General features: G+C 40.1%; 2 protein-coding genes across 2 annotated transcripts; one reads left to right on the top strand and one right to left on the bottom strand.

Annotated features, from left to right (window-relative positions):
- Nucleotides 1–740: 740 nt before the first annotated feature.
- On the bottom strand, nt 741–4046 carry LOC129768145 (putative nuclease HARBI1). Its single transcript, XM_055769587.1, has 4 exons — nt 3691–4046; nt 3194–3626; nt 2986–3130; nt 741–2924 (listed from the first exon to the last, which is right to left on the bottom strand). Exons 1-4 carry the CDS (start codon nt 3801–3803, stop codon nt 2665–2667), a joined length of 951 nt encoding a protein of 316 aa, XP_055625562.1. The 5' UTR covers nt 3804–4046; the 3' UTR covers nt 741–2664.
- LOC129768147 (uncharacterized) lies at nt 771–2722 on the top strand. Its single transcript, XM_055769588.1, has 3 exons — nt 771–940; nt 994–1177; nt 1244–2722. Coding segments are annotated over exons 1-3 (744 nt in total). The 5' UTR covers nt 771–938; the 3' UTR covers nt 1802–2722.
- Nucleotides 4047–19441: the final 15395 nt, after the last annotated feature.

Below are 19441 nucleotides of genomic sequence, written 5' to 3'. Positions count from 1 at the left end.
CCCAAGAAGAAGAAGAAAAAAACATAAGCTGAAGAGAAGCCAATTATTGAAATGGAACACAGAAGAGAATCGCGGAAGGATTCTTAGATGTAAACTGTTTTTTAAGTGTAAACCAATTTTTCCGTCTATCATTTGACTACACACGAAAATGTTCGTGACAGTCAAGTTCTTCTATTTTTTTTTTGTTTTGATTTTCTAGGGATTCTGTTACGTTTTTTTTTCTAATGTGAGCTTTCTTCACGCAAGCAACTATTAAGCGCCACGCGCGAAATATTCAATTCCTGCAAGTTCTCTTTCTGCTACCATGAAAAACGAAAACGCTCCAAACTGTTGTGCGCTGGCGAAATCGAAAATCGGTTCCCATTTCGATGTTTTGTTACGTGACTCACGTGACTCGCACTAAAATCGTGCATTGTGAACAAAATAGGGAACAAAAATCTATCAGCTAGCGAAAGCTCGACACAACAACACAAAGATCAAACAAATGTGGTGATGGCTAATCCTCTATTTTTTTTTAACAAGTATGATTATGTTTTCTTTTTCCTCAAAAAGTGAATAAAGTGACAAAATATGTTCCAGAATAAAACAAAAATGAACGTGTGTGCGAGTGGACTCGAGCCCGGTGGAACTAGAAAAGAAAGCCTTTTTCTGGATTCGTCAAGCGCTAGCGACCGACAGCTGAATAAAATTCGAAGAAGTTATAAAAGACGGCGAGACATAAAGGTGTCTATTCTGTATTTCAATCGATTCGAAATATTTCGAACGACTTGGTAAATTCCATTCCCTGTTTCGTTCGAGGTGTTTTCAAATTCGAATACCTTTCGTTCGGACTGTTTTGTTTTCGAACATCTTTCATTCGAATCAAACCAAACGTCAAACCCACTTTGTTTATGAAGGAGTGAATAATTTCCGCAGCGGATGAGCGGTGAACTGCAAAAATGTAAGCTAATTTTTAATCATTTTTTTCTTTAAATTAATTTTAACGTTCAACAGGGAAAAAAACAAAAACAAAACAACCACTAAAAATCAGTTCGAGCGGATTGTGCTGCTTCTGGAGCAAGAGCCGGACATAGCAAAGGGTTTCTCCCGAGGAAATTCCGGACCCTACTGGGATGATCTGGCGGCAGAAGTCAATAGTTTGGGACCGCCTATTCGCGATGGAAGTGGATGGAAAAAGGTATATACTAAAACGAATCCGAAACATATGTTTATAGTCTTATTTTTGCCCTGGTTTTCTGTGTAGGTTTGGGCGGACTATAAGTCCGGATTAAAGCGAAAACTCGCTCACAACAAACGGGAGCAGAGGGCGACAGGTGGAGGACCCAATAAAATTATCAATTTGTCCGAGCTGGAGGAGCAGGCAGTTCTACTAACTGGGTTACTTGCGACCGTGGAAGGAATCCCGGGTACCTCATCTCATGGAACACAGTTGGGTTCGCCTTCGGGTGAACCTCAAGCTGCAGACCAGGAAAATTTTATATATTATGGTACTTCCGACGAGTGTGACGGTATCAATAATACCATTCACTTCCAGCCCTCTCAGCCGAAAAAATCCAGACCTTCTACCACGAGGCTATTAGAGCTGCAAGTCGAGCAACAAAACAAATTTCACACCAATGTGAAATCCCTGTTAAAAAACACAAACAAGAATTTGAGTGATCTGGTTCATTATCAGCGCCAATCAGCTCGAGCGATTCTTTCCGTGGATGCCACACTCAAAGAACATCTGAGTGAACAAAAACGACATAACCACGAGATGGAGAAGATCGCGCTGGAGAAATCAATAGCGACAAATCCTTGAAACGCAGATTGCGTATATTTCAGAACATTAGAATAATGTTTCAAAATATCAGTGATCTGATTTTTTATCTTTATATTGTAACTCAAGTATAAAAAAATGAAAAAAAGTTCTAATCGTATTTTTATATCTTTCCATGGAAGAAAAATCTTACTTAATTTTTTCTTTGAAGTTTGTTTGGAATAGCATCAAAATTATATAAACTTTTTTAAAATTCACGAATTTCGCCTATAGTTTATGGAACTTCCTTAACCCCTTCACGTACAACATTGAACTTCACTCGTTGTTTCTCGATGTGAAATAATTACATAGCTTCAGGCATATGATGAGGATACCGACAACTGAAGATTATAAAATTTCCGTTATTTAAAAAAAAATTGAATGAGCTAAAAATATAAAATATAATTTGAATATTATAATTAAAATAAAAACGAACGAGTTAGTACGTAGTAATAACTCCTTCGTTTTTATTTTAAACACAACATGTATTTGCTCATCATAGGGCACCCATGTTAGATACCCACACTCAGCAGAGTAGCGGAACGACTCGAAGTGCTCGTTTTGGGCCGTGCTGTTGGAAATTAAATCGTACAGCAAGGGGTTAAAACAACGCAAAAAGTATTAATAATGGTTATTTGAATACTTGGCCTGCTTACGAGAAATCGATAATGACATGTTCTCAAAGTGTTGGCAGGAATAAGAGTAAATAATTCTGCCGAAACCATAGTTAAGTAAGGAAGACACTTCCTTTTCCGGTGGTTGTTATTTATTTGAGCATTTGCAAACAAGTTAGATGAAATTTAACAGTCATAAATATTAATTTAAACAAAAGTTTATTATGTAAACAGCTGCATAACATATTATAACTACTGAGAACGACCAAATTCTAAGCATATATTGTGAAGTGCACAGCATACATTTATAATTTGAGCGCATTTAGTAGGATTGTAGTGAAGTTGTCTCGCGCCAAGGATGCATCTAAACCGATTTTTTAGTAAACCGATTGTCCGCTCGACGATAGCACGACCCAAGGCATGCCTGCGATTAAAATCGCTCTCCAAACTCCCTTCCTCCGCTGCTCTGAATGGCGTTACTAACCAAGGTTCCGATGGATAACCAGCATCACCTGAAAATATTTTATCACACAGTACATACAAGTATACTAAAATATTGTAGTTGAACATTACCTAGAATCTTAGTATTAACTTCACCATTTTGGTGAAGCTGCTCAAAGTGAGTTCTTGCAGGGCTTACACGCCATATATGAGAGTCATGATTAGATCCCTGGAAGGTAGGATCAACGAAACGAATCCTTTGCTGATCGTCACAAACCTATGTTGATAAAAAAGAGTATTTGTTCATTGATTTGTTAATTCAAATACTAATAATACTTACAATCAGAACGTTGAGACTATAAAATCCCTTCCGATTAAAAAACAAATTTCGATTCAGCTTAGGTGGAATAATTTTTACGTGGGTTCCATCCAAACACATAATAACACCCGGAATTGATGTTTTCTGATAGAAGTGTAGTTTAGCACGCCGCTGTTCGTCTTCCGTCATATTTAGGGAAATCCATTTCTTACACAGTGTCCGCTCCAGAATGTTAAGCATTTCAGTCAGCACCTTGGAAAATGTGGGCTGTGCTATGGCAATGTGATAATCTTGCCCTGCTCCATGTTGATAATTTCCTTCAGCAAAGAATCGCAAACATGCTGCGAGTTTCACCTCCGTGGATAGACCACCTTTCCTTGTGGTAAGGCAGTTCTCAATTTCCTCTAAAACGTACCGAAAAGCTTCCTTACTTAGACGAAAACTTTTGATGAATCTGAATAAGGGCAAAATTAATCAATAAGAGAAACAAACATGGGATTTTTGAGACGGATACTTACGCTTCATCAGAAAGTTTCATGAAGTCGGTTGATTTTCGGTGGTTTCGCCGATGGTAGCAAGGCATTCCAATTTCTTCTTGCTCCGCCAAAATCGGTAACAAAACGGAATCCATTGAACGAGAAAATTTTCTCACAAATTTCTCTTAGGATCAAAAATTAACTGAAATTCAACTCGCACTCGCCGCTATTTAATACGGTGTTTCTTTTTGTTTATCGGTTTTTGACAGATCGATGCATATTCGAAATTTTCTAACACTTTCGTTCGAAACGAGCAAAACGATTGGAATAGGGAATGGTAAATTCGAAAACGATCGAAATATCACTTTCGAACGAAATAGAAATCCGTCGGAATACAGAATAGGCACCAAAAATACACGAGGTAAACATACACTTTGTGCTAAAGGGTGCTACAATCAATATTTGGTCTACTTAAACTTGACGCTGAGCCATTCTTTGTGTGGACACCGACTGGACAGCATCGTTGCTGGACGAGCTGGACGGCGAGGGATCGAGTGCCTTTCTCAAGGCAAGAGGGCGGAGGTGGTAGCGCTGGAGTAGAGTAATAGAGTAGAGTAGAGTTTTCAAAGGGCCTTTCTCAAGGCTAGAGACGAATGAACTGCAAAAGTTTAAAGTCTCTATAATACAAGACCTTCCTTCCTTCCAATCGCTAATTTCAAAAACTAAACACTCTTCATGCCTCGCTTTTGATCTTGACAATTGCTCTCCAGTTATCATAATGGCGTTCAAGCAACAGGGGCAACGCATTTAGCATCTCGACAATCCAAACTAACATTCACACGCCGAGATAGCGAAATCGTGAACAGTGATCGAACAGTTACCAACATAAACAAAGTGTTCGGGAAACGTTTACAGATTGAAAAACGAAAATCGATCGTATCGTGAAAAATGTCCAATTTCAAACACTTATTGCTCAGTCCTTTCCGGTTGGATTTACGAGATTTTTGCATCTATCGATTTGAGCACTCCATAACAATCAATTACAATGAATAAAATAATATTAAGTGTACCGGTAAGTTTCTTCGGTTTTACAACAGATGGCGTAACTTAATTATTATTCCAGTGAATCGAATTTCCAGACATTCGTTGGAAAACTACTGTCATTGCGCGTCTTTTTCAGTATATGCCAAAAAGTTGAAGCGTAAACAACATAGTTTTTTTTGCTACTTCGAATATGTCGAATTTCGTACCAACGAGAGTGTTTTGTGGGGAGTGTTACTTCATTACTTCAATATGAGGAAAAAAGCTGCGGAAAGTCATCGCATTTTGGTGGAAGTTTATGGTGGCCATGCTCCAACTGAGCGAACGTGTCAGATGTGGTTTGCAAGGTTTAAAAGTGATAATTTTGACTCGGAAGACGAAGAACATTCCGGACCACCAAAAAAGATTGAAGATGAAGAATTGGAGGCTTTACTCGATCAAGATCCGTCACAAACGCAACAAGAACTTGCAGATACACTTGGAGTAGCTCAGCAAACCATATCCGATCGTTTAAAAGCAATGGGAATGATCCGAAAGATAGGACATTGGGTGCCGTATGAATTGAAACCACGAGACGTCGAACGCCGTTTTTTCACGTGCGAACAGCTGCTTCAACGGCATGAAGGAAAGGATTTTTTGCATCGAATCGTTACTGGCGATGAAAAGTGGGTCCTAAACCCCCGGCCATGCATCAACATCGACGGCCGCGTGGAATGTTTACTGCCAGAAGATTATGCTGTCTATTTGGTGGGACCAGCTGGGTGTGGTGTACCATGAGCTGCTCAAACCGAATGAAACCATTACGGGGGACCACTACCGACGACAATTGATGCGTTTGAGCCGTGCACTGAAGGAAAAAACAGCCACAAGACGAGCAAAGACACGATGAAGTTATTTTGCAGCACAACAATGCTTGGCCGCATTTCGCGAAACCGGTTAAACGTACTTGGAAACCCTGAAATGGGAGGTCCTACCATACCCGCCGGATTCTCCAGACTTTGCTTCGTCCGATTACTACCTTTTTCGATCGATGCAACATAGCCTGGTTGACCAGCACTTCTCCAATTTTGATGAAGTCAAAAATTTGATCGATTCGTGGTTAGCCGACAAACCGGCCGATTATTTTCGCAAAGGAATGCGTGAATTGCCAGGAAGATGGGAAAAAGTTGTAACTGGCGATGGGCATTACTTTGAATACTAAATTTGTAACCATTTTTGCAGAATAAAGCATTAATTTTTGGAAAAAATCGAGTGGTTGTATCCGAGACATGACCGCTTAGGACGTAAGACTACGCAATCTTTTTTTTTTTAATTTGTTGGTTTATCATTTCGGATATTATTCGCGAATACGTCGAAATTTCATAAATAACTCTTTAGTGAAAAGTTCCGGGGACCCTGAAAAGGTTTAATGGCTTGCGTGGTTTTGTAGAATCATTTCGAGAAGCAACGATTCTTTCTTGGCTTTGCGAGAACAATACTTTAATTAGTCATATGTCGCAATTTATTTCTTCATATCAATGCATGCATTGCACTGAGTATTTGACGAGAGGCATCTTCCGTGCATCGCCATTCAACAAGCATCAAACACGCGTCTAACACATGCAACTGTGTGCAGAAGCGATAAAAAAAATTATAGGAGGTTGTGTCCACGATACGACCGCATTGTTGACGTAGAACTACGCTGTTATTTTATATAAGTCGCTTGTTTATACCTTCGGATATTATTCTATAATGCTGTGAAATTTTAGAAACCACTGCTTAGTAGAATAATCTCTGAAATGATTTTTCATTGTAGAATTAGTTGACGATAATTGATTGATGATTCATTCTTGCCCTCGCAAAACAATCGTATGTCGCAATTTATTTCATGTCAATGCATTGAAAATTTACCTCGAAGGCTATTCCGGTGGTCTTTTCGAAATTGACATAGACTCGGCTACAGTAGATTATATACATGTTGCACCAGCACCATTATTCCATATCTCATAACTACATCAATATATCTTTGGCCCGCATGTAAACAACAACAATGACAACACTTGCAAGTATCAAATATCATGCTACATGTTATTTAGTATTGCCTCAAAGGAATCGCACCTCTAGATATCGTTCGTACAAACTAAGCGTAAACCAAGCGTCAAACAAGCGTTCACCGTAGCATGCATACAGAGCCATACATTGGTGGCTTGAAACTACTGACAATATAAACATTTCTCATCATTCTGCGCTATTCTCAAAAGAAACGCTTCTGTTAATATTACTGGCCTCGAAAAGAGTTGCATTACTTTCTCATGCTCGAGAGAAGCGCAGCTGTCACCCTTAGTGGAGGAAGTTTTGCTACTGGCAAGCAAAACCTAATCACATACAAAATTCCAGAACATTTACTTTCTTGATGACTAAACAAGAGAAATAAACTCTTTTTGTTAATAACAACCTCGAAAACAGTAGCAATGCTTCATTATGATCAATATTAGCGCAAATGCAATCTTCAACTAGGCAGTTTTGCGACTGGCACGCGAACCCAAATAACTTATAACATTCCAGTAAGACATTCAAGATGCTTGGTATTCCCAAATAATTTTTTGGTGCACAACCTTAACGTCTGCTTCGCCACAACGTTAGTTTAATGCATTGATGCATTCTCAAAGGCACCAACGAAGCCCTTATGAAGACGGAAAATAAACAATGTTAACTGCTTGGGAAAAGACTGAATTATGCCACACAGCTTGTACTCTGCTGTAACACCCATCGATGCGAATTCGCTGATGAGTTTGTCAAGAGCGACCGCCTTCACCACCAGCGGGGGGAGCTTGATTTTGGTTGCTGCCTGGGCGTTTACATTTTCGACCGACGCGCCGAAATCGCCTACTTCGCTGTTGTTCGGTGCGGTGTCACATTCGCGAAGGCTCGGTTCAGTGCGAGCGCTTTTCACTGCACCAACACCGCGTGCATCATTAGATGACGCTTACCTCGAAATTTTATTGCCCCTGGCAATGCGTTCGTTTTTTGCCGGGCTCGAGCCTGCCTTCCTCTTCTTCTTGCTCATCGCACACTACGCGAAGCGTCCAATTTATGTTGCGGAAAGAAGAACACACGATACGAATAACACGAAAAACGAACAGAAAAATCAAACGACGATTTCCAAGTTGGATTACCACTGGTGGGGTCCAACCTTATATCGAAGCGCAGCGAAAGCAAAGTGAACTGGATTACTCAACAGTCCGATGCCGAATAAAAGTTTGCCTCAGAGAGATCCACTGTTTATCTAGGCAAGTATTCCCCTTCATTCTTCTTCTTTTCCTTTGTTCACGGAGACTTTAAATCCTACGATTTCCCCTCCGTTGGTCGTCGATAAGTTGCTCGTTATTGATAGCTCTGTTCGGGAAAGCACTCGAATGGACAGAACAAATGTATGGGAAAATAGAAACACTCAAAGTTTTCATGAATTTTAACCATTTAATAACCAGGGGATTCTAATGTATGGCATATTAAACAAATCTTACGAAATTTCCGATTCGTTTAGTATGTATTTCGCCAAGATCCGTTCGCGGCAAAAATAGTTATTAACGTTAACTTTATTTCATAAAAACGAGACCTGTTTTCTGATTTGACACCCTTAATGAAAGACAAAAAATGAAACATCGTGAGAATGACCGTTTATGAAAAATCGTTTCTCGACTCTCGATCGAGCTTGTTGCATCAGAACAGAGCCAACGAAGCCGCAAACCGCAATGGCAACTAAAAGTATCGAACGTGTGCTATTCACATGTACAGGAAATGAACAAGTTCTAAGTTTCCCGCAACGAAAACAAGCAAAGCTTACTCACTATGCAAGGGTGGAGTTTACTTCGCAAATACTCTCTTTTCGCTATCCCCCTTCGTTGTTTCTATTCCAGCGGCTGCATAAGTTGCCCGTTATTGACAGCTCTGTTCGGGAAAGCACACAAATGGACAGATAAAATGTATGGGGAAATAGTTATAAACGTTAACTTTATTTCATAAAAACGTGACCTGTTTTCTGATTTGGCACCCTTAATGAAAGACGTAGTCCTACGTCAAAAAAATGAAGAAACTTACCGGTACTCCTATTACAACAAACGCCGTGTTTAATTACAGTGTGCGAAATATTATTCCTCAAGTCGTGTCTGACTAATACTTTACGACGGGGGTATTGGTTAATTGCATTTCACTAAGTGTGCAAAAAGGAAAACCATGCATGAAAAATTCTCGTGGGACATACGATGAAGTCGCTAATTGTGGATAATGGAAATCCAACGTGCCCCACGATTTTATTTTAGTCTTATCAATACCCTAGACTAATGAAGGAGATGTTAGATAACTGCTAACTGCTACTTGCCTAATTATTTTCTAGATTTTAGTACATTATTATGTTTAATCACAATTAAACCGTTTAACTTAAAAATTTTTTTTTACTTATTTTATTTTATAGTTTTTAGTACATTATCTGTTTCATTAGAATATTTCTCTACAATAAAACAAGGGTTCCCGGAATAAATCGCCACAGAAAACGACTGCAACAGAAACCACCGCTTATAAAATGTGTAGTAGGCTATAAATATTGTGGCGCGGTATTGTATTTCAAAACAAGAATTAACCGGGCAAACGTATCGCCCCAGGCAAACGTAACGCCCCGGGCAGACGTATACCGTCCGACGCTCGCTAGAGCTCGGTCGGACATTGCTAAAGGATCGTATCCTATGTTTCAAACTAACCGGGCAATCAGTGGATCCCAGGTTTGCGTGCGAGACACCGCCGCTTCCGACGGCGGGTCGGCGGTGGACTCGGATTGCGTCATCTTGGCGGCATGGGCCGCCTCGATTCCTTATCCTCGCCAAATGGGGACTTCGTCCCCATTACATTGTCCTCAGAATAAATTTCGAAAAACGAGAACAAGAGAATAAATTTATAATAGAAATGTGAGGCACATGATGTTTTTCCCGCGCCAAATATTTCTAGCCTACTACACTTTTTCTAAGCGGTTGTTTCTGTTGCAGTTGTTTACTGTGGCGATTTATTCCGGTCACCTAAAACAAGTGTACTGTATTCTACCAGTCAAAAAATTTCATTTGATACCGATATTGAGTGGATTGCAGAAAATACATAGTGTATTCTCCAAGTCAAGTTCGTTCGTTTGATACATATATCTCAATCAACCTTTTTTTTAGATGATTTGGAATCAGCTATTTTGCAGCGGCGACCAAATTGGATTTTTCAAGATAAGCAGTTTTAAAATGACAGCAGAGATAAAGGTATTTTAAAAATTCGGTCAGTTCCTGTTGGTCAAATTTCTATTAATGTGGGATAACCCTACAGACATACAAACAGTTCAAGCGAAATAAAACCGCTTAATAAAGTAATTTGCTATTTTGTGATTCCGGCTATCTTGGATTTAGATTTTTCATGATCTACTGTGATCTACTATTCAAGCCCTTTTATTTGATACCCATATTAATCGGGTTTTGAGAAAATATGCAGCCCGCCATTTGGTAGGATTTTGATGGATTTGCATTTTTCATAAATAACCGTGTTCTACTAGTCAACTTGGATCTTGGATTTGCATTTTTCACGAATAACGGTGTTCTACTAGTCAAGCCCTTTCATCTGATACCCATATTAACGGGGTTTTGACATAATATGTAGTCCGCCATTTTGTAGTGGCAGCTATCTTGGATTTGCATTTTTCATAAATGACCGTCTTTTACTGGACAAGCCCTTTCTTTTGATACCCATATTAATGAGGTTTTGAGAAAATATGTAGTCCGCCATTTTGTAGGGGCAGCCATCTTGCATTCACATTTATCATAAATAAATGTATTCTACCCTTTCATTTGATACCCATATTAATGATTTTTGCATTTTTCTTAAATAACCGTATTCTACTAGTCAAGCCCTTTCATTTCATTTGAACCCATATTGATGGGGTTTTGGAAAACCCATATTGATTAGGTTTTGAGAAAATATGTGATCCGCCATTTTGTAGCGGCCGCCATCTTGGATTTTCAAGATCATGAAATACGCAGTTTTATAATGACTACAGAGATAAAGGTGTGTTCCAAATTTCAGATCAATCGGTCAACAGGAAGAAGGTCAAATTTCTATTAATTTGGATCAGCGCTACAGACAAACATGTTACAAACATACAAACAGATTACTGGGCAAGCAAAATAAAACCGTTTAAAAAAGGAACTTCGACGTCAAAAGAAGGTGGTTTATCAGTAGAGAATAAACTTGTTGCCTGATTGCGTTTTTTCGCAGAGGGGAACAATCAACATAGTGATTACTACGATGTGACTAGAGTCCGGTCAAAGTTCTGCAAAGCACTTGAGGAGATGCTGAATGTTATGCCAAGGCCGTTTAGTTAGACTGCCACGAAATCTCAGTGAGAAGAAGTGTCGAACTTCGCGAAACCGGCTGCGCTTCCAAGAGATTAACCATTCGGTTGTATTTATCTTTATTGGTGTTTCTGACTTTCGACAGTTTTGATCTAAAAAGTACAATGAGAATAAAATTATTGTGTTAGCTTGGGTAGACTGTATATTTGGTCTCCGTGATTGACCTGAATCAGTGAAATCGCACAAAGAACACACTGAATGACGCTTGAGATTAGCAAATCATTCCCATTGTGCAAGTTTAGGTGATTCGAGCTTTAAATAGTCAATAACGACGTCGGTCACTGTGTGTCCCTGAATGTCCGCGGGATAATCGGAGACCGCCCGAAGCCGAACGGTGACTGCCTGCTGATAAGATGGCGTAAAATGTGCCGAATGCCCAGCTCACTTGATCGCTGAACTGGCAATGCCCGTGTTGCCAGAACTGGGCGTGCCACACAACTTCTCTCTTCTAAAAAAAAAAAGATTTGAATAAAAAAAGACGAAAAGAACAAATGCATGTGGATTTTGTTTCAGTGTATTTTCCTTCACAGAAAACATTCGAACCACCTTTGAGATGTATGAGCTAATTGATGACGTTCAACTAACAAAATATCCTGTGAAGTTCCATACGGTCGTCCCAAGCCCATACTTGTTCTGCGCGGTCGTCCTGATCCGCAAATAATTTTACTTCCATTTTTACACAGCACGGTCGTCCCAATTCGCGCTTATCACTTTTTTTATACGGTTGTCCTGAGCCCGATTTGCAAGTAATTTTACTTCCAGTAAAATTACACAGTCGTCCCGATCTGCATTTCATTTCATTTTGTTTTGTACCCATACGATCGTCCCGAGCCGTACCCGTTTGTGTGGTCGTCTCGGTCCGCGCTTATCCTCTTTTATTCAACAGTTTCATCGTATGGTCGTCCCGATCCTTATTATACTTAATATTAATATAAAAGATTCATCTATTTTTACCTTGCTGTATTTAAAAAAAAGTGAAACATATATATATTTTTTTTATTAAATCGTTTATTTTTACAGGCTCAGTTACATAAGTTTAAAGGAGTCAAACTCCTATCTGTATAGTTACAAGTATACATAAACATTTTTTATTAATTCTAATGTTAATGAAGTAGAGAACCGATTACTCGCGGCTTGCTCGAGTTTAGAAGGGTGACATTTTGTTTCAGGAAAAGGATGGGATATAAGGATATGTTGACAATGTTCACACTCACATTCGCACTCACATTCATCGTACTCAATTCTTATGCCTATCTTATATCTAACATGTATTTACATTTCACCTTATTCTATTGTTAGTAAGAAGGGGTTTGATTTCTCGCGAAGGAAAAGGAAAAGGAGAATATAAGGATATAAGGACAATCACACACGAAGATCGATAGCTTTTAGGAAGACATATAAAGGGTGTGTCACATCAAATTGCATCACGGGAAAAACGCTGTAGAAATTTAATTTTTAGGAATTATATCTTCAGCTTTCGCTTATAATCAGATAAGAGTGTATAGATCACGTTGACCATGCTTCACTGTCAATTTTTCGTAAATTTGGAAAAATGTCGTCGAACGAAAAAGAGCGTCGTGAATTAATCCTGTGCACTCATTTCGAGAATCCGGGGTTGTCACATCGGGACATCGGTAAGATGCTGGGAATCGTCCAATCTACGGTCAGCAGAGTACTAAAACGATACTTCGAGAACCTAACCATCGACCAGAAGGTGAAGAACGGCAAAAATGGATGCTCCGTCAGTGAAAAAGATCACAAGCGCGTAGTTAAGCAGTTTAGACGTGATCCGAGAAGTTCGGTCCGGGATGTCGCCAATAAGCTGAATTTGTCAAGTTCATTCGTCCAGCGGACCAAGCAGCGGGAGGGCCTGCGTACATACAGGGTTCAGAAGGCTCCTAACCACGACGAAAGGCAAAACATGGTGGGGAAGACGCGAGCCCGGAAGCTGTACACCGAAATGCTGACGAAGCCGCATTGCCTGGTAATGGAGACAAATTCAGCGTTCCGGAGGAGATTCGCAAGCAGAAACTATCCAAGTTTGCCAAAAAGTACATGGTGTGGCAAGCGATCTGCTCTTGCGGAAAGCGGAGCGCCCCCTTCGTGATGACCGGCACGGTAAACGGGCAGGTTTACCTTAAGGAGTGCCTACAGAAGCGCTTACTACCACTATTGAAGCAGCACGAGGGCCCGACCATCTTCTGGCCGGATCTCGCTTCGTGCCACTATTCAAAGGACGTGTTGGAGTGGTACGAAGCCAACGGGGTCACCTTCGTGCCAAAGGAAATGAACCCGCCCAACGCGCCGGAACTTCGCCCAATAGAGAAATATTGGGCGATTATGAAGCAGGCCCTCCGGAAGAACCCAAAAGTTGTCAAATCGGAGTCGGACTTCAAGAGAAAATGGATTTCTGTTCAAAAAAAACTACAACCTGACGTTGTACAGAACCTTATGGACAGGGTAAAGATGAAGGTGCGAGCATACGGGCTTGGGCTCGAAGTATGAATAAAAAGAAAATGCAAAAAGTTGTTTAATAGTTTTTATTTTACTGTCTAAAATTTTCAAAAGGATCGGTCTACTGGGCGAATTTCTACAGCGTTTTTTCCGTGATGCAATTTGATGTGACACACCCTTTATTTGGGACATGTAATCAAGGTCTAACCGAGCCAACACATCTCTCACCGGCACATTGGGCTGCCTTCCTCTAGCCCGAAGAGAGTTTTCTAAATTCGATCTGGCAACAAGACTGTCGAATCCCCGTGAGAAAAGTTCAACTGTTTCTCACAAAGCAAGTTATATAACATATTATTCAACAGAGGCGGCAGACCCCGAGAGTGTAATTTGTCTGACAAAATCTCTATTGAAACAGAATCAAAGGCCCCCTTTATGTCCAAGAATACTGAAGCCATTTGTTTTTTTTTCGGCGTAAGCCATTTGAATTTCTGAAGAAAGCAACGCAAGACAATCATTCGTCCCCTTGCCCCTGCGGAACCCATATTGTGTATCTGAGAGTAGGCCATTCGTTTCAACCCATCGATCAAGGCGAAACAAGATCATTTTCTCCAACAATTTCCGTATACAAGACAGCATTGCTATTGGGCGGTACGAATTGAAGTCGGACGCGGGTTTTCCGGGTTTTTGAATTGCTATAATTCGCACTTGTCTCCAATCATCGGGAACAATATTATGCTCCAGAAACCGATTGAATAAATTCAACAAGCGATGTTTCGCCACATCAGGGAGGTTTTTTAAAAAGTTGAACTTAATTCTATCCGTTCCTGGAGCCGAATTGTTACAAGAAAGGAGAGCAAGAGAGAATTCTACCATCGAAAACTCGGAATCAAGATCGCACCTATCTTGTGGTATATCTCGAACAATTTTTTGCACAGGAACGGAATCGGGACAAACCTTCCGTGCAAAATTAAAAATCCATCGATGTGAATATTCTTCGCTTTCATTCGTTGAAGAACGATTTCTCATGTTTCGAGCCACTTTCCATAGTTTTTTCATTGACGTTTCTCGTGACAAACATCCCACGAAATTTCGCCAATAAGCACGTTTTTTCCCTTTGATCAAATTTTTTAACTGATTCTCAAGAGCTAAATACGTTTGAAAATTTTCAGGGGTTCCACGTTTCCGAAAAGCTTTAAATGCATTCGATTTTTCTACATAAAGCTTGGAACATTGGCTATCTCACCATGGATTGGGAGGCCTTTGACGAAAAGTGGAGCCTGGGATGGGTTTCGTTTGAGCGCGAACCGCGCTGTCATATATCAAACGAGAAATGAAGTTATACTCCTCCAATGGAGGCAAACCATCTCTGGAATTGATGGCTAGAGCAATTGCGTCCGCATATTTTTTCCAGTCAATGTGTCTTGTGAGGTCATATGCCATGTTTATAGATTCAGAAGAATTCGAACCAATGGTGATGGAAATTTTGATTGGCAAGTGGTCACTGCCGTTGGGATCCTGGATTACATTCCACTTGCAATCTAACGATAGTGTATTCGAGCAAAGCGAGAGGTCAAGAGCACTTGGGTTAGCAGGAGGTTTAGGTACACGTGTTGTTTCCCCAGTGTTCGAAACGGTCATATTGAAGCTGTTACAAAGGTCATATATCAACAATGAACGATTGTCGTCGTACTGTTCCCCCCAGGCAGTTCCGTGAGAGTTGAAGTCTCCCAAGATCAATCGTGGCTCAGGAAGGAGTGAGCACATGTCAACAAGTTGATTGCGGCTAACCGCAGCTCTCGGAGGCCAATACAAGCTGACAATACAGAGGTCTTTGCCTCTGATGCTTGCATGACAAGCAACAGCTTCGATCCCTCCAATAGGTGGAAGGTCAATTCGAAAAAATGAGTGGCACTTATTGATACCCAATAGCACCCCTCCGTATCTGTCATCACGGTCCAAGCGTATGATATTAAAATCGTGGAAAGAGAGATCATCTCGCGAAGAAAGCCAAGTTTCGTGAAACATATTGGTGTTAATAATTCGTTCGTTTTCCTTGTGCATCTTTAGAGTAACGCTCCTTATTAATATATGACCCGTAATCTTAAGTTTCAATGCGTTAATGCGAAGTAATAACGGGTATTTCAATAGGGACGCTACAAAAGTAGACCGATAGGGACAGCAAACGGCGCCATATTTTTCCGCTCTCTTGACATTTCTCTTCAGTAAGGTTTGTCATTTCATAATAAAAAGATATACGATCCAACAACGATTATTAAAGTGATTATTAAAATTTACTACCGAAATTCGGAGTCAATGGCCTCAACTTCATAAGCGCAACGTCAATTTAAGATCGTCATAATCGTCCTGCCAGATCAACAATTAAGCGTCTAGTGGGAAAATTTGAATCCACAGTCACAGTACAAAATGTTCCCGTGCCAGTGAGACAAAGAAGTGCCCGTAGTGTCGAGAATATTGCTGCCGCTAGCGCATCAATTGAGGAAGACCCAAATCAGTCTCTCACACGTTGTTCTCAATCATTGGGCATCTCTGTGACGTCGTTGTGGCGAATTTTGCGAAAAAATCTTGGCCTACATCCTTACAAGATCAAGCTGACGCAAGAACTGAAGCCGCTTGACCTCAGGATGCGTCGTATGTTCGTGAATTGGGCTAAGCAACAACTTCAATATGATCCGGATTTTCATCGAAAATCATCTTCAGCGATGAGGCTCATTTCTGGCTGAATGGCTTCGTCAATAAGCAAAATATGCGTTATTAGTCATGCAGCAATCCACACGTACATCAATAGTCACCATTGCATCCCGAAAAAATACGGTTTGGTGCGGTTTATGGTCCGGCGGTGTCATTGGGCTGTACTTCTTCCGTGATGATCAAGACCGGCACGTTACTGTGAATGGGAATCGCTACTACTCGATGATAACCGAATATTTTTGGTCCGAATAGGATGATGTGGACTTGGACAGTATGTGGTTTCAACAGGACGGCGTCACAAGCCACACACCGAATTTAACAATTGATTTATTGAAAGCCAAGTTTGGTAGGCGTGTTATCTCACCAGTCCAGTTCAATTGGCCGCCTCGGTCGTGCGATTTGACGCCGTTAGACTATTTCCTGTGGAGCTACATCAAGTCTATGGTCTATCCCAACAAGCCAGCGACGATTGATGAACTTCGTACGAATATCGAACGCCGATTTGTGCTTGAAAACCGTCGAAAATTGGGTTCAGCGTATGAACTTCTGCAAGCGTGCCCGTGATGACCATGCAAAAGAAATCGAGTTCCATACATAATGGCATCAAATGTATTTTCACATGAATAAAGAATTTCATTGATATCCAAAACCGTTTTGTTTTTATTTAAAAAAAATTTTATAGCGCTCTTATTGAAAAACCCGACACAATGAATTTTTGATCGGTATATGAGCGAAGTTTTTCACGAATGCGACTCAGATTCTGCATAGATGTTACATACTCATCCTCGTTGAATATATGTTAACATATTTGAAATCCAGTTCTCCCTTGGCCGAGTGGTTAGCGTCATAACTAACATGCCGGGTGTTCGGGTTCGGTTCCCGTTCTGGTAGGGGGAATTTTTCGTCAAAGAAATTTCCTCCGGCTTACACTGTGATCACGCGTATTCTCGAGCTTGCCACTCAGAATGCATTCAAGGCGTGTTATTTGGCATAGAAATCTCAACTAAGTACTAATAAAAATGACGCAAGTAATACTACGTTGAGACGGCGAAGTTCCTCTAGGAACGTTTGTGCCATTGAAGAAGATATTTGAAATCCGTCACAACTATGATGCCCAAATATGGTTGTCGTACCCACCAAAACCACTCAGTGATAGGAAACGCTTTTTTTCTTATTTTTAGATGAGCAGTCATGACTGTGAACCATTTATAGAGAATAATCTGTCTCTATTTATCAATATTCACGATCAAAAGTGATCGGGAGGGGATTTAGGATTTTGACGTGGGACTACGTCTAACCGGAATATATGGAGGGTAAAATGAAAACCTAAACACAGAACATGCAGGAAAAAATGAAAGATTTCGAATGCTTATAGCTCGAACATTTCGTACTGGATAGGAGAGATGTTTGCATCACTTGATAGGGAATATTTCTACGCATCTATCGCAACTAACAAAATGTTGTTTTTCATTAGATAAACAATTGAATAACTGTAAAATATTAGGCGTTATCTAAACGCCCTAACTGCATCGTTTTGATTGGCCCGATTTACGGTTTCCCTAACACAGCCATCAAAACCAAGCAGCCTTGGGGAAATCGGTATTGCAAATACATGAAAGTAGGGGGACTTTTGTTCTCATCGAAAAATGTTCCCTAACACAGACTTTAAAACCAAGCAGCGAAATCGGCATTGCAAGCACACGAAAGAGCCTAGAGGCGAGTGAACTGAAAAGTTTAAACCCTCTTAAAGCCAAAAAGAAGAAGAAGAAGAACACACGAAAGTAGGGGGAGCTTTTGTTCCCACCGAAATGTGTTCCCTAATAGAGATTTCTAAACCAAGGTGCCTGGAGAAATCGGTATTTCAAATTCATGCAAGTCGGGGGTTTTTTTGTTCCGACTGGAATGTGTTTCCCTAACACAGACTTCAAATCCATGAAGCGTGGGGAAATCGGCATTGCGAATTCATACAAATCGGGGGTATTTTTGTTCCGATTGAAATGTGTTTCCCTAACACAGACTTCAAAACCGTGGTTTCTGGGGAAATCGGCTCTGCAAATAAATGCAAACTGCGAGTACTTTTGTCCTCGCTTGCCTTTGTGCAGAGTGGAATATGTCTGTCCTAACATGATCTTCTAAACTTAGGAACCTGGGAAAATCGTGCAGCCACTAGAAGCGAATGAACTTCCCAGTTTCAAGCAAATTCGAGATTCGAGAAGTATGTACACTTTTGGGATGTAAACTTCAGAGGGAAATGTAAAATAAAATAATCGTTTGATAATTTTTTTTTTGTCTTTATTGGAAAGATTTTCAGCCTTAGGCTGGTTCATCAAACGTTTGATAATTCTTCCGTACATATATTTTGTTCTAGTCATCATACCAAACGTAAAAGGTCCGTCATTAAATTTACTTGTAACGAAGAACAATCAATCACAATAAATGAATTGACTTTACACGGCATTTGTTCATTTTTTTCACTCACAGAGCAAATATATTGAACTCAATTGAATTTGGAAACTGTTTCATTCAATCAAGAATTTAATCAATACAAACGAATGATTGCTAAGCTAAGGTAGTTCCACGTGAACCTTGCGGTTATATCATAGATATAACCCACTATTTTTTTGTTTTTTTTTTAATTCAATTGAAAAACACAGTGGGTGCTTATGTCATTCTTGCATATTTGGGCAGTACGCTAGTTATCTCAAAGTGAAAACCTCTGAAGCAAGTGTCTAAGATCTCATACATCACATGTACGATGAGTTAGATTACGATGCAGGATTTAAGACTCCTATAGAAAATTTCTTAGTACTAATGAGCCAAGAATCAAAAATCCTATTCATGAGAATATGAAAAAAATTCAAACTTTCGTTTCTTTGTGTGGATACCGACTGGACAACATCGTTGCTGGACGAGCTGGACGGCGAGGGATCGTGTGCCTTTCTCAAGGCAATGAGGGTGGAGGTGTAGTGTAGGAGTTAGAGCAGAATTATCCAAGGGCCTTTCTCAAGGCTAGAGACAAATGAACTGAAAAGTTTAAAGTCTATATATTACAAAACCATTCCATTCCATTCAAACTTTCATAGATGCTGTGGTACCGCTTTTTCTAGGATATAATCGATATCGTTTTTCGCCGACAAGCGAAGAATTGGTCGGAAAACAAAACCGAACGCAAGATG

The sequence above is a fragment of the Toxorhynchites rutilus genome, chromosome 2, assembly GCF_029784135.1.
Source record: "Toxorhynchites rutilus septentrionalis strain SRP chromosome 2, ASM2978413v1, whole genome shotgun sequence".
Lineage (NCBI taxonomy): Eukaryota > Metazoa > Arthropoda > Insecta > Diptera > Culicidae > Toxorhynchites > Toxorhynchites rutilus.
The sequence above is the reverse complement of the archived record's forward strand: the minus strand, read 5'-3'. Positions and strand labels throughout refer to the sequence as shown.